The sequence below is a fragment of the Lepidochelys kempii genome, chromosome 2 (genome assembly GCF_965140285.1).
Source record: "Lepidochelys kempii isolate rLepKem1 chromosome 2, rLepKem1.hap1, whole genome shotgun sequence".
Lineage (NCBI taxonomy): Eukaryota > Metazoa > Chordata > Testudines > Cheloniidae > Lepidochelys > Lepidochelys kempii.
In genome coordinates, this window is record NC_136381.1 from 1,742,792 (window position 1) to 1,766,537 (window position 23,746).

General features: G+C 56.0%; 1 protein-coding gene across 1 annotated transcript in view; it reads left to right on the plus strand.

The window, feature by feature from the left end:
- WDR97 (WD repeat domain 97) overlaps window positions 1-13,611 on the plus strand; it is a 74,039-nt gene extending 60,428 nt beyond the window's left edge. Inside the window, exons 26-31 of the mRNA XM_078851919.1 lie at window positions 162-283; window positions 2,192-2,357; window positions 3,455-3,529; window positions 4,629-4,822; window positions 8,848-8,909; window positions 13,172-13,611. Coding sequence (XP_078708045.1) covers window positions 162-283; window positions 2,192-2,357; window positions 3,455-3,529; window positions 4,629-4,822; window positions 8,848-8,909; window positions 13,172-13,374 — 822 coding nt within the window. The 3' untranslated portion in view covers window positions 13,375-13,611. The remainder of the gene's footprint in view (window positions 1-161; window positions 284-2,191; window positions 2,358-3,454; window positions 3,530-4,628; window positions 4,823-8,847; window positions 8,910-13,171) is intronic.
- The last annotated feature ends 10,135 nt before the right edge of the window (window positions 13,612-23,746 follow it).

Below are 23,746 nucleotides of genomic sequence, written 5' to 3' on the forward strand. Positions count from 1 at the left end.
TCTGGCTGCCACTTCGCCATCAGCCAGCATGCTACCACGTGAATAGGTTTTTCTCGGTCTTCGGTTGCTAGTCCCAGCCTGAGCCTCCGGGCATCCCATGGGGGAAGCTTCTTCCTCGCTGGGACTGGGGCAGGCTAATGCTCTGTCTTCTCTCTTCACAGGAAAAGATGCAGAAAAAGTTTGTCCTGACCTCCCTGAATGCCCTCATGGCCTTCTGCAGAGACAGTAAGGAGCTGCTGCTGGAGCTTATGGCATACTTCCTGCACAGTCCCATCTCCAGCAGGTGAGGGGCTGGCTGCGTGCAGGGATGACCAGCATGCAGTGTGAAGGGTGGGCTGGGGGCACGGAGCCACGCACTCCGTCAGTGACCTCAGACTCCTGGCCTCCATGACAAGGGTGAGCTTTGGGCTCCATTGCTGGGGGACACTGGTTGCTCTAGATGAGGGAAGTCTGGGTAAAGTGCCCTGCACCAGGGCTGTGCTGCACTCATAGGCTATCCCCGGTCAGTACTAGCCAAACCCCTCCCGTGACTGTTCCCCCAATCAAAGGGCTCTGTCGGAGATCCCGGGGGTGCGGCACTCGATCCAGTGAGCGGGCAGGGAGCACAGCCAAGACCAAAGCTGAGGAGTAGCCAGTGCTGCTCAACATGGTAGCACCTGTCATGAACATATTCCAGTTGTGGCTAACTCTGCGCCCCTCCAGGACAGAATGAGGGCAGGCCCAGGTCACCTCTTTTCCCTCTGCTTCCTCTCTGCACAGTCTCCCCACCCTTGGCGAGAGGGTCCTGTGCAGCCCTGGCTGTCTGCGCCCCTGCATCGAATCCTGCGTCTCCCTCTCGCTATCACTGATCTGGCGGGGAGGGTCACGGGCGTGCAGGTGCTCCTGGACGTGCTCGCACGTAGGAGATGCCCATTGGACCCTGTCGAAAGGAGAAGAGTCCGTGCCTGGGAACTCAGCGTCTGTGGTGGGGGGCCTAGGGGCCCTTCACTTCTGTGTTAGCCCCCGTCCTTAGGGGAAGCCAGCCAGCCCCAGAGCGAAGGAGAGCCTGCAAACGGCTGGGCACGTTGCAACGTGCCGGGATGCTTGGGGCTGAGGGTTCAGGCTCTGGCCAGCATGTAGTGAGAGAGGGACTTGGAGACCCCCTGACACGCAGTGACAGATTTAAGCCCACATCCCCTTGGTCTGAGGATCTGAGTTCTGGCTGGCCTGGGGTCCAAGAGCACTTTGGTTCACATTTCCATCTGTCAGGAGGAGCCCACCACTGGGGAATGGGGGCAGGCGGTGCAGGAAGGAAGTGGGGATGCAGGCAGGGCGTGAGGCTGGCCCCCGCTGCCCTACACTGCCCGTGTGTTTGAATTTAGCACGCTGCCATGTTACATGCCAAGGTGTGATCTGAGACGTCCCATAATACATAGTGTGGCTCGGGGCTAAACTCAACCCCCTGCGGCAGGGCGTGGGGCACAGAGCAGGCGGTTGCTGCGGGAGCTGGGCCCACCAGCCATCACTGCTCAAGGCAACAGAGAACCACTTCCAACCCCCTCATCTAAAGGGATGAAAGGCCCCCCCCCCGTCCCGGGCCTGTCAGCTGGGGCGTACACACAGCACAAGCCGCTCGCAGCTCGTCTGTCCCTGGGGGCCTGTCACGGAGTGTGGGGGAGTCCAGGCCCTGCCCCCCTCTTCCACAGATTCACTGAGACTCTCAGCCAGCCAGTAAAACGGAAGGTTTATTGGACGACAGGAACACAGTCCAAAACAGAGCTTGTGGGTACAACCAGGACCCCTCAATCACGTCCTTCTGGGGGAGCAGGGAGCTTAGACCCCAGCCCTGGGGTTCCCTGTGTTCCTCCACCCAGCACAAAACTGAAACTAAACCCCCCTCAGCAGGCTCCCTCCTGCAGCCTCTGGTCACATTCCTGGGCAGAGGTGTTACCTCCCCCTCCCCCTCCCCCTCCTGGCTCAGGTGACAGGCTCTCAGGTCTCCCATCCCCAGGGCACATTCCCAGGTCAACACTGCCCCCTCCCTGCTGCCTCACATGGTCACAGGGCGTCAGTCTGATGCTGCCAGAGGCTCGCACTGCAAGCCAGCTCGCCTGGCCTCCAGGGGACACACTGGGGAGCTCGCTGAGCTAGCATCAGCTTCCAAGGGGAGGGACAAATGTCTTCCCAACGCTGGTTTCCCCCGTGCTCTCAGGCAGTCCATTAAGGCTCTTTTCATAGAGCTGGGCCTGGAGGATCCACATCGCTATTTCTACCAGGAGATGGACTCTTGGGACCTTTCCAGGGAGAAGCCTGTCACCAAGGCAGCGCTGAGGAGAATCTGCGCACAGTGGCTTGAAGGAGCGATGCAGGATTTCCAGGTGCTGTCCCTCCCTCCCTCCCAATCCCCCCTTCCACCCCTCCCGCCAAGGGCTGGGCCTGGGCTGCCTGGAATGACAGCACACTGGGAGTTTGGCTCTTCAGCATGGGAGGGTCTGTTCCTGCCAGTGGGAAGCAAGTAACCACTGCCCGGCCCCCCAGGGGCTGTGAGCACTAGTGCAGGGGGCTCAAAGCAGCGGCCAGGCAGGGACCCCAGTGGGGTCGTCGTCTCTTCCCTCTAGCAATTATGCATGTGTAAAGACCAGCAGGCCGGGGCTGGGGAAGGCGCTCCTGGGGAGCGAGGGAGCAGGCTAAGCCTTGTCTACACTTGAAATGCTGCAGTGGCTGAGGGGAGGGGCCCTTATTGTCGGAGTTAATTCACCTGCCCGAGAGGTGTAGCTAGGCCAAGGGGAGAATTCCTCAGCCGACCTCGTGCTGTCTACGCTGGGGTTAGGTTGGCATTGTGACGTCTCTCCAGGGTGTGGGTTTTTCACACCCCGACTGACATGGCTAGGCCAGTGCAGGTTTTAAGTGTAGACCAACCCCTAGAGAGAGGGGGGCTAGTTCAGAGAAAGGGGAATCTGCAGAGCTTGGAGGCCTGGCTCACCCTCCCAAAGCGGCTGTGCTCACAGGCTGCCCTCCTTAGTCCCTCCTCAGACGAGGGTCCTCACCTGGAGGCTGAAAATCTTATTATAGAAACGTGCCCAGCTGAGTCCTGCTGCCACCTCAGACTCCCCACCCCCGCTCCATTTGGATGCTCTGTCCAGCTCGGGAGCTTCTGCAGCAGGGCCCTTCTCTTCGGGCCTCAGGCTGCAGCCCAGCACGTTGCTGGTGTGATACGAATGCTCATCACGGTAATAACGTGTCAGGCAGCAAAGCAGAAAGGGGCTGGAAAGTTTCTGCTTCAGGCTCTCCCAGCTGCTTCCTTCCTGATCCTGGCCTCCTCCTGCCTGCTCCGGTGTTTGCTCCACCGCTGCCTGCCCGCAGGTTGTGGGATCAAAGCAAACCAGTCCCAGGTTATATGAAGAGATTCTGCGAGTTTGGGGGTTGGTGGGAATGGGGAGGTTCAGGTTTGACTGGTTACGTCTGTTTGCTCCAGGATCACAGGAGCAGCATGCTGGAGCCGTTGCAGGCCCGGGTGGGGAAAAGGCGCTTCTCTGACAGCAGCCCAGAGGTGAGGCCAGTGCCGTGGAGGCGTCTTCAAGCCAAGCTCCTGTTGCATGGCCCAGGGTCTCCCAGACCATACGCCTCAATGCCAGGACGAGGCCACCAGCTCTCTGCTCCAGCTGCTTCCTCCTCTCCCCAAGTATCTGCAGCCTTGGCCCTGTAATCAGGGCTGGCGCAACCAGCAGGCGAACTAGGCAGTCACCTAGGGTGCCAAGTGGTTGGGGGTGGCCAAGAGTGTGCTCCGGGGCGGCGGTGGAGCGGAGGTGAGCTGGGGCAGGAGGGCAAGGGGAGGGCCGCCTGCAGCAAGTAATAGGGGTGTGGGGGCTGTGCGCAGGGGAACCGCTCCCTGCCCCAGCTCACCTTTGCTCTGCCTCCTCCTCTGAGCGCGCCGCCCTGCTCTGCTTCTCTCCCTCCCAGCTGATGGGCGCCGCAGGCCTGGAAGGCGGGAGAAGCAGCGGTGTGCTCGGGGAGGAGGCGGAGCAGAGGTGAGCTGGGGCGGGGAGTTGCCGCATGGCTCCCCGGGCCGAGGGGACGGGGGGAGTAGCCACACGGCCCCCGAGGGGGCAGCGGGGAGCTGCCGCGGGGGGGGGCCTCAGGGCGGGGTGGGGGTGGGAGGTGGAAGTTTCGCCTCGGGTGCAAAACATCCTTGCACCGGCCCCGCCTGCAGTGATGTAGTTACAGCTCCTGGGCAGAGCTGGCACAGGCGGCTCCCGCAGAAGAGAGGAGCCGTGACCCCACCGCCCCAGTTGCTGGCCGGGTGAGCAGACCCACAAAGCAACGTCCAGAGCTAGTGCCCTGGCCGTCAGGGAGGAAGTGTCCTGCGGGCTCGGATACCATGGTGAGGGTGCAGTCTATTCGTGTGGCGAGGCTTCTGCAGGATGGATTTTCCTGTCACTTTCAAAGGATCTTTCTCCTGTATAACAGAAACAGCCCTTTATACCGGGTGTAACCACTGCAGTGCCGAATGCACCGGGCAGAGGCTCGGGTGCCTGTCCGTCTCCCACGTGCAGCATGTCATTTTGAAGCACTGTCATGCCCGCGGCAGCTCCTGCACGAGGCAGGCAGCCCTTGCTGTTGTTAATCGGCGTCTGTCACTCCTTTTGCAGGCTAAGACAGCTGCAGGGAGGAGCAAGGTTTTTCCATCTGCTGGCAGCTCAGAGCTGTCACTGGGGCCAATAGATGCAATAAACCATTTCTGTAAAGTGCAAATGAAGAGGGATTTGGAGAATCTGAAACAGCCAAACTCTGCTGGAGCACAGGAAACCAAGAACACAGTGATGGCCTTGCCTTTCATTGGGAGGTAAGTTATGCAACAGGAGGTGACCAGATAGTAACTGTGGAAAACCAGGACATGGGGTGGGAGGTAATAGGCGCCTATATAAGAAAAAGTCCCCCCAAAAAGGGACTGTCTCTATAAAACGGGACATCTGGTCACCCTATGCAACAGGAGGAGGTATGTGAACTTAGGAGGCCAGTGCAGGCTGCGTGGTCACAGTGGCTTTGCTCACAGGGCTTTGTGTGGTCATTGCAAAGGACTGCAGCAATTTGTTCTTATGAACCCTGTAGGCAAAGTAAGTCACATGGTGCCAAGGATTGTAGCATGCTCTTTAGGGTGCTGGGAGGAGGTGGAGTCTGGTTGCTTTGTACTGCTCTTATTCTTACTTCTATCAGAACAATGCTGGGTGTGTTACAGAGCAATAAAACAGAGCCTGGCTTCAGAAAATGTGCCAGGAGTTGGAGCCACACCCCATTCAGCCCTAGGGTTAAATTTAAAAGAAGTCTAAACTTGTTAAGATATTAAGGCACCCAAACAACCTTCACTGTACCCTGCAGGGATGCAGTGCGATAACTGTCTAATTATTAGTGTCAAATAGTGTTTGAAGCCTTAAGCTACATCTACAATGCAGCAAAACATCCACAGCTGGCCTGTGTCAGCTGACTCGGGTGCATGCCGCTTGCGGGGCTATGAAATCGCAGGGGAGACGTGGGCTCTAGGACCCTGCCCCCTTGTGGCAGCCCAGAGCCCAGCCCGAGCCCTGCAGCCCGAGCCCAAGGCAGCTGGTGTTATTGCAGGGTAGATGTGAACTTAGGTTAGATTAAACTGATTTTAAAGCAATATTAGATTGTTTCATTTTATTTTTGTTCACGTTGTGCTGTTCTCCTATGAGCCCCATCCCATCAGCTCTAAGCAGGCACATGACAAGGGGAATTTAACCAGCTCAACTTCCCTGTGGGGCCAGCTCTTCTTGGTACGCTACCTGGCTCTGGGATGGTGAGCCTAATGCTATCTCATCCCTGTTTCTTAGCGACTCAGCTGCTGTCACTTCTTGAATGAGCTCCTGTGTGTATCTTAGGTCCAAGTGAAGAATATCTCCTCTCGCATGTTCTAGCTTTTCCATGAAACAGTCACTCACAGTAGCAAGAAATTGTTTCTCTAAACTTTGTCCCGTTGTGCCACGGGATCAAAGTTCTCCTTGTCTCCGATCACAAAAACAAGTGAGCATGCAGTGAAATGAAAAGGTGGGACATTCAAAACCGAGGAAAGGAAATACTTATTCACACCCCATGTGTGAACAGCCTGTGGATCTCCCTGCTACAGGAAGTCATTGAGGCCAGGATTAAAAAAGGGATTGGACATCTATATGGCATAGAATCATAGAATTTCAGGGTTGGAAGGGACCCCAGAAGGTCATCTAGTCCAACCCCCTGCTCGAAGCAGGACCAATTCCCAGTTAAATCATCCCAGCCAGGGCTTTGTCAAGCCTGACCTTAAAAACCTCTAAGGAAGGAGATTATACCACCTCCCTAGGTAACGCATTCCAGTGTTTCACCACCCTCTTAGTGAAAAAGTTTTTCCTAATATCCAATCTAAACCTCCCCCACTGCAACTTGAGACCATTACTCCTCATTCTGTCATCTGCTACCATTGAGAACAGTCTAGAGCCATCCTCTTTGGAACCCCCTTTCAGGTAGTTGAAAGCAGCTATCAAATCCCCCCTCATTCTTCTCTTCTGCAGGCTAAACAATCCCAGCTCCCTCAGCCTCTCCTCATAACTCATGTGTTCCAGTCCCCTAATCATTTTTGTTGCCCTTCGCTGGACTCTCTCCAATTTATCCACATCCTTCTTGAAGTGTGGGGCCCAAAACTGGACACAGTACTCCAGATGAGGCCTCACCAATGTCGAATAGAGGGGAACGATCACGTCCCTCGATCTGCTCGCTATGCCCCTACTTATACATCCCAAAATGCCATTGGCCTTCTTGGCAACAAGGGCACACTGCTGACTCATATCCAGCTTCTCGTCCACTGTCACCCCTAGGTCCTTTTCCGCAGAACTGCTGCCTAGCCATTCGGTCCCTAGTCTGTAGCTGTGCATTGGGTTCTTCCGTCCTAAGTGCAGGACCCTGCACTTATCCTTATTGAACCTCATCAGATTTCTTTTGGCCCAATCCTCCAATTTGTCTAGGTCCTTCTGTATCCTATCCCTCCCCTCCAGCGTATCTACCACTCCTCCCAGTTTAGTATCATCCGCAAATTTGCTGAGTGCAATCCACACCATCCTCCAGATCATTTATGAAGATATTGAACAAAACCGGCCCCAGGATCGACCCTTGGGGCACTCCACTTGATACCGGCTGCCAACTAGACATAGAGCCATTGATCACTACCCGTTGAGCCCGACAATCTAGCCAGCTTTCTACCCACCTTATAGTGCATTCATCCAGCCCATACTTCCTTAACTTGCTGACAAGAATACTGTGGGAGACCGTGTCAAAAGCTTTGCTAAAGTCAAGAAACAATACATCCACTGCTTTCCCTTCATCCACAGAACCAGTAATCTCATCATAAAAGGCGATTAGATTAGTCAGGCATGACTTTCCCTTGGTGAATCCATGCTGACTGTTCCTGATCACTTTCCTCTCATGCAAGTGCTTCAGGATTGATTCTTTGAGGACCTGCTCCATGATTTTTCCAGGGACTGAGGTGAGGCTGACTGGCCTGTAGTTCCCAGGATCCTCCTTCTTCCCTTTTTTAAAGATTGGCACTACATTAGCCTTTTTCCAGTCATCCGGGACTTCCCCGGTTCGCCATGAGTTTTCAAAGATAATGGCCAGAGTTGTTTTGATTAACGATAACAAATTCTGGAGTGGGCATTAGACTTCCTGCTTCAGGGCTTAAGTCAATCTCTAGCTTAGGAGTCGGCAACCTTTGAGAAGTGGCGTGCCAAGTCTTCATTAATTTCAGGTTTCGCCTGCCAGTAATAAATTTTACATTTACAGGGGCCCCCTGACGGAACCCCAGACTGGCAGCGGGCAGAGCGGTACCAGCGGCTGGGACCCCGGCTGGCAGGGGCCGGCGGCCAGAACCCCAGGCCAGCAGTGCGGGCGGCAGACGGAACCTCAGACCAGCAGCGGGCTGAGCAGCTCAGCCCACTGCCAGTGTGGGGTTTCGTCCGCCGACCCCTGCCAGCCGGGGTCCCGGCTGCCGGCCCCGCTCAGCCCGCTGCTGGCCCAGAGTTCCATTCACCCAGGCCGGCAGCGGGCTGAGTGAGGACAGCAGCTGGGACCCCGGCTGGCAGCAGAGTGCCACTAAAAAGTGGCTTGCATGCCGCCTTTGGCACGCATGCCTCAGGTTGCTGAGCCCTGCTCTAGCTAACAGAGACCAGGACAAGACCGAATGGGGGGGCAGATTATCCCACGTCCGCTTCTGCGGGATTCTTATACCTTCCTCTGAAACATCCAGTGCTGGCCACTGTCGGAGGGAGGATACTGAAATATCAGGTGGGCCTTGGGTCTGATCCAGCCTGCCAATTCCTATGTTCCCAGGCAGGCCTTCACCTTATCCTTTATTCTGGGCCACACCATCCTCCATTGCATCCCCCTTCATTTGCCACTAAGGACCATGCCTTGTGAGCATAAAATGGAGCAGGTTGTAGCCACCCTGATCTTTAATTCAAAAGGTGTGATCGATGACGCCTACTGGTCCCAGCATGCAATGCTGCATCTGTATCCAAGAGGCAAGGTTGGAGCATTATGTGCTGGGGCCTGTGGTCACTACAGTGCACACGTCATTAATAGGATAACAGTGGTTCACATTACACCATAGGATTCTATGGGTTGCACTTTGGCCACCCCCATATTGCACGCCGTTTGGTAAAACTGCCGTGAGAAATCACACCTAGCAGCTTTACGGGGCGGGATGTCATACTGCCAGCCAGGAGCAGGCCGGCACTCGTGGGTTTCCCTTCACACCCACCTCCATGTCTAAGAAAAAGAGTTTCCAGCACTGCAGAGTGCAGAGAATAACGACTGTTTCTGTGCCAGGAGCCAGGCCATCTTGCGGCTAGGAGAGACCAACACTATGGCGCGAAGGAGACCATCCCAGCGTAAGTAGTGGCTCTCACCACCTTCTCCCTGATTTTCTCTGCCTCTCCCCTCCTTGTAGCCTGTCTCTCTCCCATGTTAATAGTGACCTGAAAAACTTTTCACCAGTCAGGTGCAGGGCTCTGTATTTAGTATTGTAGCCTTAATCAAGATCAGGGCCTTGTTGTACTGGGGGAAGTACACCTAGAGGGACACAACTCTTTCCCCAACGAGCTCACAATGCAGGTTAAGACCAGACATGACAATGCAACAAACCAGCCAACCCATGGGTGTGGAAGGGGAGATAAAAGGGTTCCAGCGATAGTAACAATTCAACAAGTGTTACTTACGTAGACTCGCTGGGTCACAGCTGGATAAGTTAGATTTTTTTTAAAGAACATGTGAATAAACAAACAAACCAGATGTTGACAGTTCCCCGCTGCCCAAGTGACCCACAGCTGGAGCGGGAGTCACATCTGCGGCTGGTGTCACACACTCTCTCAGGCCAGCTGGAATGTCACTTGCTAGCAGGGCTGCAGGCAATGAACAAAAGTTTCCCATTCAGCTCCTCCTCCTGCCCACTGGAGTCTGCTTCTCCCTGTTCCCTCAGTGCAGCCCAGCCCAGGGAGGGCAGAAGGTGGGGAGGAATAGGTGACCAGCACAGCTCTCCAATGGTCCTTCTTTCAGCCCCTCTGCCACGCAGTGAATTTCACTCTTTCTGAGTGTGTTAGGGCATCAGTGTGTTATAACTCATGGTTAGGAACAGTGTTACTTACCCTTCTGAATTGTTTTATGCTGAGTTTGTTTGGGGGGGGGCAGGGAAGAACCAGTTAAACGGTTGCTCCTGTGGTTGTGTCTTTGGATGGGTGGCTTCGTAACTATGTAGAACCTTAATACAAAGAACATGTTGAAAAAAAAGTTTTCACAAAACAAATTGCTTCATATCTGACCTCTTAACTATTTAAGAACACGAGAATAGAGGTTCAAACTAAACGTATACTCCAAATATAAAAAACAGTCAGAGGACCAAAAAAATGCCACTGTGGCTCAGCAACAGAGTAAAATAGGTGGTTAGAGGCAAAAAGACATCCTTTAACAATTGAAAGTCATATCCTACTGAGAAAGAGAGAAAGGAGCATAAACTCCGGCAAGACAAGTGTAAAGTCTACTTAGGCAGGCCAAAAAAGAATTTGAAGAGCAGCTAGCAAAAGACTCAAAATCTAACTGCAATTTTTTTTAGTACATCAGAAGCAGGAAGCTGCCAAACAACCAGTGGGGCCACTGGATGATCAAGGTGCTAAAGGAGCACTCAAGGAAGACAAGGCCATTGTAGACAAGCTAAATGAATGCTTTGCATTAGTCTTCACTGCAGAGGATCTGAGGGAGGTTCCCACATCCAAGCCATTCTTTTAGATGACAGTTCTGACTAACTGATCCAGATTGAGGTGTCAGTAGAGGAGGTTTTGGAGCAAATTGATAAATTAAACTGTAATAAATCACCAGGACCAGATGGGATTCACCCAAGAGTTCTGGAGGAACTCAAATGTGAAATTGCAGGACTACTAACTGTGGTCTGTAACCTCTCATTTCAATCCGCTTCTGTACCAGATGACTGGAAGGTAGTTAATATGACACCCAATTTTTAAAAAGGCTCCAGAGGTGATTCCGGCAATTCCAAGCTGGTGAGCCTTGACTTCAGTACCAGGCACATGGGTTGAAACTATAGTAAAGAACAGAATGATCAGACACGTAGATGAACATGAATGTTGGAGAAGAGTCCACATGGCTTCTGTAAAGGGAAATCCTGCCTCACCAATCTACTAGAATTCTCTGAGAGAATCAACAAGCACGTGGACAAGGGGGATCCTGTCGATGTAGTGTACTTGGACTTTCAGAAAGCCTTTGATAAGGTCAAAGATTCTTACCCAGAGTAAGCTGTCATGGGACGAGAGGGAAGATATTCTCGTGGATCAGTAACTGATTAAAATATAGGAAATAAAGGGTAGGAATAAAAGGTCAGTTTTCACAGTGGAGAGAGCTAAATAGTGGCGTCCCCCAGGGGTCTGTACTGGGACCTGTTCTGTTCAACATATTCATAAATGATCTGAAGAAGGGGGTGAACTGTGAGGTGGGAAAATTTGCAGATGATACAAAATTACTCAAGATGGTATCAGGGACTGTGGATCATGAGCCCTGGTCCACTGTGGCTAGGCACTTCCGCCTGCCACCCAAGTGACCTGCTAACTGCTTCTGGAATAGCAGTGAACTCTGACAGAGTACTCCAGTCCAGAGATCTGATTGGTTGGACACTGCGGGTCTTGACTGGTCCCCAGCTTCTCTTTAACTCAAGCACAGGAACAGGAAGTCTGTGCAACTGGGTTCTCCCTGCTTATGGCTGTTTCCCCTGAGATACCTGCTCCTCCTGCCTGCTACTGATCTCCTGACACCTGACTCCTGGTTTGCTCTTTGGCCTGTCTCAGAGCCTGATGTCCTGGTAACCTGACCCTGTCTGCCTCCATACATCTGACTCTCGGTTTTGCCCTGTCGTTTGCCTTGGACTCTGACCTCCTGGGGTCTGATCCGGCTTGACTCCTGACTCCTGCTCTGACCACTTGGTCAGACCACCCACACCCCAGTTTACATATTCCACTGAGGCTACAGGAATGGGCCCGGTCAGTGGAATGGACCTCGCTAACCCTTCAGGAGCACTGGATGTGTTCAAGTGGGCCATCCATCTTCAGGCAGACAGCTAAGCCCTGCAGGCCTGGGTCATCCAATGGACCTTGGAGAACCAGCTCTTGCAAGAGCAAGTCATGCAGTTGTGTGCAGAAAACGCTGCACTCCAGACAGGGCTCGTGCTGCCCTGTTCCCTGATACCACTGCCGGAACGGTTTGATGGTAATTGCCGGTGATTCCGGGGATTTATAAAGCAATGCTGCCTCCTATTCATGATCTACCCTCAGTCCTATAAAAAGAAAAGGAGGGCTTGTGGCACCTTAGAGACTAACAAATTTATTAGAGCATAAGCTTTCGTGAGCTACAGCTCACTTCATCTGAGGAAGTGATGGGGTGTTCACCCCGCACTTGCCCTGAAGGGGTTTATGTAGATTGAGAAGGGGGCTAATTAACCCAACAGGCCACAGCTGAGGGGAGTCAGGTACCTAAGCAATCCCCTGACTGAATAAGGAAGCCCAACTGAGGCAGAAGGAGCCAGGGTGGATTTATAAATGACCGGGCAACAAAATGGCAGATGAAATTCAATGGTGATAAATGCAAAGTAATGCACATTGGAAAACAGATAATCCTCAGTATACATATACAATGATGGGGTCTAAATTAGCTGTTCCCACTCATTGTGGATAGTTCTCTGAATAATCTGTTTAAGGTTCAGTGGCAGTCAAAAAAGCTAAGAGAATAGTAGGAACCATTAGGAAAAGGAGAGATAATAAGAAAATATCATAATGCCACTATATCAGTCCCTGGTACGCCCACATCTTGAATACTGTGTGTAGTTCTGGTCTCCCCATCTCAAAAAAGGTATACGTGAATTGGAAAAGGGATGGCAAAGAACAAGAAAAACGATTTGGGGTGTGGAACAGCTTCCATACGAGCAGAGATTAATAAGACTGGGACTTTTCAGCTTGGAAAAAGAGACGACTTGGGGGGATACGCTAGAGGTTTATAAAAACATGACTGGGGTGGAAAAAGTGAAGAAGGAAGGGTTATTTACCCTTCACATAACACAAGAGCTAGGGGTCACCCAATGAAATTAACAGGCAGCAGATTTAAAACAAACAAAAGGAAGTATTTCTTCACACAACGCACAGTCAATCTGTGGAACTCGTTGGCAGGGGAGGTTGTGAAGTCTGAAAGTATAACTGGGTTCAGCAAATCATTAGATAAGTACATGGAAGATAGGGCCTCAATGGCTATTAGCCAAGATGATCAGAGACACAACCCTATTCTCTGGGTGTCGTTAAACCTCCGACTGCCAGAAGCTGGGACTGGACGACAGGGCATGGATGACTTTAGACAGTCATTTTTGGGGGACAGGGGTTCTCTTGTGTGAAAGTGCAGTTCCATTAGGTGCACAATTGGCAGTCTTAGGTATACATCATATATGTATATATGAACATACGACATTTGGGTAACACACCGCCATCTATTTTGGCCATAGGTAGGAACACACATGATGGAAAGAAATAGCAGTCACACAGCACTATTCAGAACTATGGCATTTCTTTTTTATTCTTAATATATTTTTGTTTCTCCCCTTCAAACCCAGGTTTCTACCTTCCGCGCATTTTTCCACTCCCTTTGTTGACGGGATTTGTACATGCTATTAAATTGCCAGTGCCAAGAATCAACCTGAACCCATTTCCACCTGATTCTGACACGCCAGCTTCACAAAATACATTCATCTCCATGCATCAGAAAGTCCAGAAATATTTCATCCCAAAGTTCTCACTTGCAGATAGCTATCCCTGAAGACATGGCTACCCAAGATGGCTCTGCATCGGCCTGACTCCCAGACTTGATAATGAGCAGAGGCCATTGAATGCAGAATGATAATGGGCTCTTCTAGGTCTGGCTATAAGGAAACTAAATAAACTGTAGTCTATATGTATGGTAAAGATGGGAGGCCCAGCTGAGAGTTATACACCAACAACTGGATGGAGCAAGCCACACAAAACAAAACGCACTGGGGAAATAATAAATGTGGAATCAGGATTGTTCTAGTCAATAGCTTCAGACTCCATTACTGTCTCCTCTTCCCTTTTCTTGAAATGTGATGAAGAATCATTGATTGGATAAAGCTCTGTTCCAAACTCCTAGTTCCATCAGCAAAAGGGACTGTGGAAATATGTGGGAAATTAATCTCTGCTCCCATCCCTGCTCCCGTCTGCAGGAAGGGGAACCCCGGGGAGCAGGGGAGGCAGGACCTTCATGCGTAAGAAGACAGGAGGGAGGATGAAAACATGCCCTGGCCAGTGGGTGAGTGGAGGTTACAGAGGAGGCTTGTTGAGGCGCTAGATCTTGAGCAATGTTCAAACTCCACTGAAGTCAACGGAGCTACGCAAGGGGTGAATGGCCTTTCAGCGCTGGCCTGAGCATTTTTTCTCAGGATCAGATCCCTGGAAGGAAGTGTTCTCTTATCCCCTCTTGAAACCATGATCGCCTTTGTCCACGCGAGTACAACGTCAGTTCTGGAGAGGGGAAATGGTACAATATCTGCCCTGAGGGGGTTGTGGGGGGGGCAGTGTCTGCATGGTTTGTCTCCGGGGGTAGTGTTTGCTCTGGGAAGCAGGGGTAATTTCAGGGAGGGGGCAATGGTGAAGCGGGGGAGTGGCACAGCAGCTACTCTAGAGGGTACCACTTGGAAAAAATGGGGCATGAGCCACGTAAGTGCCCTTTGTCCCTTTGAAAATTTACCCCCGTGACTGCTCTGGCCATGCTTTGAAATCTGGATTTCACAAATTCTCCAGGCAGTTCAAAGTAAGAAATGGTTAGTAGTTAAATAAATGTGCCAAAAAGATCAGGGAAAAAAGTAATAGCCTGTCACGGAGTGTGGGGGAGTCCGGGCCCTGCACCCCTCTTCCTGGGATTCACTGAGACTCTCAGCCAGCCAGTAAAATGAAAGGTTTATTGGACAATAGGAACACAGTCCAAAACAGAGCTTGTGGGTACAACCAGGACCCCTGAGTCAAGTCCTTCTGGGGGGCAGGGAGCTCAGACCCCAGCCCTGGGGTTCCCTGCATTCCACCATCCAGCCCCAAACTGAAACTAAACCCCCCCCCCCCGCTCCCTTCTCAGCCTGTCTTCACATTCCTGGGCAGAGGTGTTACCTCCCCCTCCCGGCTCAGGTGACAGGCTCTCAGGTCTCCCATCCTCAGGGCACATTCCCAGGTCAACACTCCCCCCTCCCTGCTGCGTCACATCGTCACATCTCTCCCCCCTTCGAGACTGAACTGAGCGGGGTCACACTGACCAGTGACCTGGGGAAGTTCGGGGCCCCCTCTCCGGGACAGCGCATCTGCTATCAGGTTGGCACTTCCCTTCACGTGGACCACGTCCATGTCGTAATCCTGCAGGAGCAGGCTCCACCTCAGGAGTTTGGCGTTGGCTCCTTTCATCTGGTGCAGCCAGGTCAGGGGAGAGTGGTCGGTGTAGACGGTGAAGTGTCGCCCGAAGAGATAGGGCTCTAGTTTCTAGAGGGCCCACACCATGGCCAGGCACTCCTTCTCGATGGCCGCGTAGTGTTGCTCCCAGGGTAGCAACTTCTTGCTCAGGTACACAATGGAGTGTGTCTCCCCCTTTTCATCCTCCTGCATTAACACAGCCCCCAGTCCTGTGTCGGAGGCGTCGGTGAACACCACAAAGGGCTTGTCAAAGTAAGGGTTTGCCAGAACTGGGCCACTGACCAGAGCCTCCTTCAGCGCCTGGAAAGCCTCCTGGCACTGCTCGGTCCAGACCACCTTGTCTGGCTTCCCCTTCTTGCATAGCTCAGTGATGGGGGTGGCTATGGCACTAAAGTGGGGCACAAATCTTCGGTAGTATCCTGCCATCCCAATAAAGGCTTGGACCTGCTTTTTGGTGTGGGGAGCGGGCCAGTCTCTGATCACCTCCACCTTGGCGGGTTCCGGCTTTAGGCGGCCGCTCCCCACCCGATGGCCCAGGTAAGATACTTCAGCCATCCCCACCTTGCCCTTCTCCACTTTTACAGTCAGCCCAGCCCCCTGGAGTCGGTCCAGCATTTCTCTAACCTGGGACACGTGGTCCTCCCAGGTCTGGCTAAAGACAGAGATGTCATCAATATACGCCACGGCAAAACTCTCCATCCCCCTCAGTAGCTGGTCCACTAGGTGCTGGAAGGTGGCCGGCGCTCCCTTGAGGCCAAAAGGCAGGGTCAGGAACTCATAGAGCCCCAGAGGGGTGATAAAGGCCGATTTCAGTCGGGCATCTGCATCCAGCGGCACTTGACAGTAGCCCTTTGTAAGGTCCATGGTGGTAAGGTACCGAGCTCCTCCCAGCTTGTCTAGGAGCTCGTCCGGCCTGGGCATGGGGTAGACATCAGATACAGTGATGGCATTGAGCTTCTGATAGTCCACACAGAACCGGACCGACCCATCCTTTTTCGGGACCAGCACCACCGGCGAGGCCCAAGGGCTGGCAGATGGCTGGATCACCCCCAAAGCCAGCATGTCCCGGACCTCTCTTTCCAGGTCCTGAGCAGTTTTCCCTGTGACTCGGAAGGGGGAGCATCTTATCGGCTGTTGGAAAACAGCTGGCGGTACGGATGCAGCACCCCCTGATCTCAGCTTGCTGGGCAGGGGTTAGCTGATCCGAGAGGGGAATTGTTTCCAGGGGGGAACCAGCTCTGGTCCCAGGGAATAGATCTACTAAAGGGTCATCTCCCTGCTCCTCCCACTGTCCACACACGGCCAACACCACATTCCCCCTGGCATAATATGGCTTCATCATATTCACATGGTACTCCCGGCGGTGGTGCGCCCGGTTAGACAGCTCCACCACATAGTTTACTTCATTGAGCTGCTTGACAACCTTGAAAGGACCCTCCCAGGCGGCCTGTAGTTTGTTCTTTCTCACAGGGATGAGAACCATCACCCGATCCCCGGTGGCGTAGGCACGGGCCCGTGCCGTGCGGTCATACCAGACCTTCTGCTTCCTCTGGGCTCTGGCCAGATTCTCCCTGGCCAGGCCCATGAGTTCAGCCAGTCTCTCTCGGAAGATCAGGACATACTCCACCACTGACTCTCCATCGGGAGTGGCCTTCCCCTCCCACTCGTCTCTCATCAGGTCCAGGGGGCCCCTCACCCTCCTTCCATATAACAGTTCGAAAGGCGAAAATCCGGTAGACTCCTGGGGCACCTCCCTGTACGCGAATAGCAGGTGAGGTAAGTACTTGTCCCAATCCTGCGGGTGCTGGTTCATAAAGGTTTTCAGCATCATCTTTAGCGTCCCATTGAACCTCTCCACCAGCCCATTGGACTGGGGGTGATAAGCTGAGGCCCAGTTGTGCCGGACCCCACATTTCTCCCACAAGCACCGGAGCAGGGCCGACATGAAGTTGGACCCTCGGTCTGTCAAGACTTCCTTGGGGAACCCCACTCAGCTGAAAATGGTCAGGAGCGCATCGGCCACGGTGTCTGCTTAAATGGAAGCTAAGGGCACTGCCTTGGGGTAGCGGGTGGCAAAATCTACCACCACCAGAATGTATTTCTTCCCCGACCGGGTCGTCCTGCTGAGAGGCCCCACGATGTCCATGGCCACCTTCTGGAAAGGCTCCTCTATGATGGGCAAAGGTCTCAAATGCGCTTTCCCCTTGTCCCGGGCCTTCCCCACCCTCTGACAGGGGTCACAGGATCGACAATACTGCCGGACCGTGGTAAAGACCCCGGGCCAGTAAAAGTTCTGTAGCAACCTCTGCCGGGTGCGCCGGATTCCCTGGTGCCCTGCGAGGGGGATGTCATGGGCCAGGGACAGTAGCTTGCGGCGATACTTCTGGGGGACCACCAGCTGCCTCCTGATCCCACAGGACTGTACATCCCTTGTGGGAGCCCATTCTCGGTACAGGAACCCCTTCTCCCACAGGAACCTCTCCTGGCAGCCTCTCCTCATGGTCCGTCCCACACCAAGGTCGGCCAGGTCCCTGAGCTTCCGCAAGGAGGGATCTTTCCTCAACTCGGCCTGGAACTCAGCGGCTGGGGAAGGGATGGGGCCCGGTTCCCCCTCAGTGGCCAGGTCTGAGGCCTCCGCCTCTCTGAGCCGTGCCCCTCGGCGCTCCCTCCCCACCAGGGTAGGGTCCTACGCCTCCGGTGTGGTACCCCCCCCAAGGTCAGGGCGCAGTGCCCCTCGCCAGCTCTGGCTAAGGGTCACAACCAGGGCGGCCTGGGGCTTGCTTGGCCAGTCCTCTAGGTCTCCCGCCATCAAAACTTCAGTGGGCAAATGGTGGTGTACCCCCACATCCTTGGGGCCCTCCTTGGCCCCCCATTTCAGGTGTATCCTTGCCACGGGCACCTTAAATGGGGTTCTGCCCACCCCTGTCAGGGTCAGGTAGGTGTTGGGCACCACCCGATCTGGGGCCACCACCTCGGGCCGGGCCAGCGTCACCTCCGCGCCCGTATCCCAGTATCCATTGACCTTCCTCCCATCCACCTCCAGGGGAACAAGGCACTCTCTCCGGAGGGACAGCCCCGCGCCCACCCTGTAAACTGAGCACCCTGAGTCCAGAGCCTCCAGCCCTCTGGCGGAGCTGGCCTAGGGTACTCTTCCCTCCTGAGCAGGTGGTAAACTGGCAGCCCCCCTTTCCTGGGTCGTCTGCCCCTCGTCCAGCTGGGTCCCTACCCAGTTAACCCTGGGTAGGTTGGGTCTGCTCAGTTTGTCCCTGAGCCCGGGGCACTGGGTCCGTACGTGGCCTCTCTGGCCACAGTGATAGCAGCTCAGGTCACGTTGGTCCCCTCGAGCGGGTCGGAGGGGCCCGACGCCAGGCGTTCCCCTTTGGAGGGGGTTCTCCCTATTTCCCCGCTGGGAGGCCCCATTGTAACTCTCTCTCTGCATCGTGGGGGGCCCTGTTCTTTAGGGACTCCTCCCTGCTACCCCCTGACCGACTGTTCACAAACTCGTCGGCCAGCTGCCCTGCGTGCTGGGGGTTCTCGAGCTTTTTGTCCACCAACCACAGCCTCAGGTCGGAAGGGCACTGATCATACAGTTGCTCCAGTACGATTAGGTCAAGCAGGTCCTCTTTAGCTCGGGCCCCAGCTGCCCACTTGCGGGCATACCCCTGCATCCGGTTGACCAGTTGTAGGTAGGTGACCTCAGGCGTTTTACACTGACTCCGGAACCTTCTCCGGTACATCTCGGGGGTCAGCCCAAACTCACGGAGCAGGGCCTGTTTGAACAGTTCATAGTCCCCTGCCTCCGGCCCTGTCATCCGGCTGTACACCTCCACGGCCTTGGGGTCCAGTAAGGGGGTGAGAAACTGGAGCCTGTCTGCAGGGTCAACCCTGTGCATCTCGCAGGCATTCTCAAAGGCCATCAGGAAGCTATCTATGTCCTCCCCCTCCTTCTGCTGCGCCAGGAAGCACTTATCAAAGCTCCTTGCAGTCTTGGGTCCCCCCTCACTCACCGCAGCTGGCGCCCCACTGCTCCTCAGCCTGGCCAGCTCCAGTTCATGTTGTCTCTGGTTCTCTTTATGCTGCCTCTGTTTCTCCTTCTTCTCCTGCTCATGTTGACGTTTCTCCTCATGCTGATGCTGCTTTTCACGGTCCTCCAGCTCCCTCATTTTCATCTCCCTCTCCCATTCCAGCCGCCTCCGCTCCAGGGATGGGGAGCTCCGCCGGGAGGATCCCCTGCTGGCTGCCGGGGTCATGGTGCCCTCAGTATTCGCTGGGCTTCCCCCAACCCCTCCCCCAGGCCTAGGTAGGAAGGGTCTCGGGATGTCCTTGGCAGCAGTCTAACCCCTCCCAGCGCGGTCAGGCCCCAGGGCCCAGGCTGCATCCACCGCGCGGCTTCCCTCAGGGACAGGGATCGGGTCATCCAAGCGATCCCTCTCCTCCAACTGGACAGTCAGCTGTTCTTTGGTGGACCTCCCAGTGCGCAGCCCCCTCTGCCTGCACAGCTCCACCAGGTCGCTCTTAAGGCGTTTAGCGTACATTTCCTTGCTGGCCACTCGCAGGCCGGGCAGCTTTCCACGGTTTCCAGGAAGAATCTCTAGGGTGCCAGTCCTTCTTGAGGTCACCACCTCTTTGCCAGGGTCGAGCTGCAGACTCCTCCGCCCCTGGGACCGCTCGCTGCGATCCCCCGGGGGACCCTGTTACTGCAAAAGTCCTTTTCTCTGGTCACACACTCCCATAGGTTAACCGCCCCCTGAAACCGTCTCTCTCTGAATCTTCAGCACGCCTGATCCCCGGCAATCCTCCTTCGTTTTACTGCTCCCCAGTCACTTACTGCAGGAAGCACCGTCCACGGGGTGCAGTAGATCTCACCGCTACCACCAGTTGACACAGAGTGTGGGGGAGTCCGGGCCCTGCACCCCTCTTCCTGGGATTCACTGTGACCCTCAGCCAGCGAGTAAAACGGAAGGTTTATTGGACAATAGGAACACAGTCTAAAACAGAGCTTGTGGGTACAACCAGGACCCCTCAGTCAAGTCCTTCTGGGGGAGCAGGGAGCTTAGACCACAGCCCTGGGGTTCCCTGCGTTCCACCACCCAGCACCTAACTGAAACCAAACCCCCCCATCAGGCTCTCTCCTGCAGCCTCTGCCACATTCCCGGGCAGAGGTGTTACCTCTCCCACGCCCTCCTGGCTCAGGTTACAGGCTCTCAGGTCTCTCATCCTCAGTGAAACTCCCCTGCCACATTCCCGGGCCGGGGGTGTGATGGTGCTGCCCGTGGGAGCCAGCTGAGGTCACTCAATCAGGGTGAACTGCAAACAGACAGGGGCAGACAAACCCCAAACGCTGATGGATATTGCAATGGTTAGATTTACCCGGCCAGCCCAAAGCAGCTTCTACAGCACCTCCCTGGGTACTCAGACGTCCAAACAACGCAGTTCCCTTAAAGTAGCCAGCCTCAGGCCTCCATCCAGACACACCTGTCAACCATAGGATGATAAACTCTGAAAATCTTATTTCATCCTCAGAAAGGTTCTTCTGACCCCAAGGGACCAAGCCCCAGACCCAGGTCAAATGATAACTCAGATCTTACTTGAAATACACGCTTACAGTCAATCCTTGTTATCTAAGCTAAAATTTATTAAAAAAGAAAAGAGAGAGCTTGTTGGTTAAAAGATCAATATACAGAGAGACTTGGATTCAATTCTTGAGGTCCAGATACAGAGCAGAGATGAGCTTGTAGTTGCCAAAAGTCCTTTTAGAACTATTCCAGGGGTTATAGTCCAATGGCCATGTTCAGGGTGACTCCTGTCAGTAACTGGGGATCTCAATCCTGATGGCTTAAGGTTTCCCCCTCCTGAAACTCAAAGCAGAACTGAGATGAAGAAGGATGGTGTCCCAGGGTTTTATACATTTCCTGCAGCCTTATGGCCTGAGAAAACAATCGGCTTGACTTTCCTTCTCCCAAACATCCTGGCAATTAGCCCAGGGTCATTTATCCATTAAACAGTTCAGACACAGGTTACCACAACCTTCAAAGAGACATAGACAATAATACTCTGTCACTCCAGTGTCTTCCTAAATGTCAATATTCCCTTTTTGATCTTTGAATCAAAGCCATAGCCATAGACAAGGCTTGTTTGTGGACATCACAAGACCTGAGCAAACATCTCCCCTTCTCTCTCTAACAAGCCGGCTGCAGTTCACGGCTCTGTTCACAACCAGTCTCTACAGTCTGGCCGCGGCTCAGCTCGCCCTGGGAGTTCATTGGCTCTTTCTGGCCCTGTCACCTTTCCATGAGAAATTATGTCACGCTCAGAACGTCACAGGGGGTCAGAGGCTGCTCGGGGGCTGCGGGTGATGTGGGGGGCAGGGGTGATGTGGGGGTGGGGGGGTCAGAGGCTGCTCAGGGGCAGAGGTGATGTGGGGGCGGGCGGTGACATTGGGGGCAGGGGGTGATGTGGGGGGTAGGGGGTGACATTGGGGCGGGGGATGATGTGGGGGCAGGGGGTGATGTTGGAGGCAGGGGTTGATGTGGGGGGCAGGGGGTGACGTTGGGGGCAGGGGGTGATGGGGCGGGGGGTGATGTGGGGGCGGGAGGATGACGGGGGGCAGGGACTGATGTGAGGGCGGGAGGTGACGTGGGAGGCGGGGGTTGATGTGGGGGGTGGGGGGTGACATTAGGGGCGGGGGATGATGTGGGGGCAGGGGGTGATGTTGGAGGCAGGGGTTGATGTGGGGGGCAGGGGGTGATGGGGTGGGGGGTGATGTGGGGGCGGGGGGATGACGGGGGGCAGGGACTGATGTGAGGGCGGGAGGTGACGTGGGGGGCGGGGGTTGATGTGGGGGGTGGGGGGTGACGTGGCAGGCGGGAGGTCAGAGGCTGCTCGGGGGCAGGGGGTGACATTGGGGCGGGGGGTGATGTAGGGGTCAGGGGTTGATGTGGGGGTCAGAGGCTGCTCGGGGACGGGGGATGACGTGGGGGGCAGGGGATGTGAGGGGTGATGTGGGGTTGGGGGGTGATGTGGGGGGGGTCAGAGGCTGCTCGGGGGCGGGGGGTGACGTGGGGGACAGGGGATGTGGGGGCGGGGGGTGATGTGAGGGGTGACGTGGGGGGCAGGGGATGTGGGGGGCGGGGGGTGACGTGAGGGGTGACGTGGGAGCGGGGGGTGACGTGGGGGGGTCAGAGGCTGCTCGGGGGCGGGGGGTGACGTGGGGGGCAGGGGATGTGGGGGGCGGGGGTGATGTGAGGGGTGACGTGGGGGGTCAGAGGCTGCTCGGGGGCGGGGGGTGACGTGGGGGGCAGGGGATGTGGGGGGCGGGGGTGATGTGAGGGGTGATGTGGGGGGGTCAGAGGCTGCTCGGGGGCAGGGGGTGACGTGGGGGGCAGGGGATGTGGGGGGCGGGGGTGATGTGAGGGGTGACGTGGGGGGCAGGGGATGTGGGGGGCGGGGGTGATGTGAGGGGTGACGTGGGGGGGACAGAGGCTGCTCGGGGGTGGGGGGTGACGTGGGGGGCAGGGGATGTGGGGGGCGGGGGTGATGTGAGGGGTGACGTGGGGGGCAGGGGATGTGGGGGGCGGGGGTGATGTGAGGGGTGACGTGGGGGGTCAGAGGCTGCTCGGGGGCGGGGGGTGACGTGGGGGGCAGGGGATGTGGGGGCGGGGGGTGATGTGAGGGGTGACGTGAGGGGTGACGTGGGGGCGGGGGGTGACGTGGGGGGGTCAGAGGCTGCTCGGGGGCGGGGGGTGACGTGGGGGGCAGGGGATGTGGGGGGCGGGGGTGATGTGAGGGGTGACGTGGGGGGCGGGGGGTGATGTGGGGGCGGGGCTCAGAGGCTGCTCGGGGGCGGGGGGTGACGTGGGGGGCAGGTGATGTGGGGGCGGGGGGTGATGTGAAGGGTGACGTGGGGGGCAGGGGATGTGGGGGGCGGGGGGTGACGTGAGGGGTGACGTGGGGGGGTCAGAGGTTGCTCGGGGGCGGGGGGTGACGTGGGGGACAGGGGATGTGGGGGCGGGGGGTGATGTGAGGGGTGACGTGGGGGGCAGGGGATGTGGGGGGCGGGGGGTGATGTGAGGGGTGATGTGGGGGGCAGGGGATGTGGGGGGCGGGGGTGATGTGAGGGGTGACGTGGGGGGTCAGAGGCTGCTCGGGGGCGGGGGGTGACGTGGGGGGCAGGGGATGTGGGGGTGAGGGGTGACGTGAGGGGTGACGTGGGGGCGGGGGGTGACGTGGGGGGGTCAGAGGCTGCTCGGGGGCGGGGGGTGACGTGGGGGGCAGGGGATGTGGGGGGCAGGGGTGATGTGAGGGGTGACGTGGGGGGCGGGGGATGATGTGGGGGCGGGGCTCAGAGGCTGCTCGGGGGCGGGGGGTGACGTGGGGGGCAGGTGATGTGGGGGCGGGGGGTGACGTGGGGGGCAGGTGATGTGGGGGCGGGGGGTGATGTGAAGGGTGACGTGGGGGGCAGGGGATGTGGGGGGCGGGGGGTGACGTGAGGGGTGACGTGGGGGGGTCAGAGGCTGCTCGGGGGCGGGGGGTGACGTGGGGGGCAGGGGATGTGGGGGGCGGGGGTGATGTGAGGGGTGACGTGGGGGGCGGGGGGTGATGTGGGGGCGGGGCTCAGAGGCTGCTCGGGGGCGGGGGTGACGTGGGGGGCAGGGGATGTGGGGGGCGGGGGTGATGTGAGGGGTGACGTGGGGGGCGGGGGGTGATGTGGGGGCGGGGCT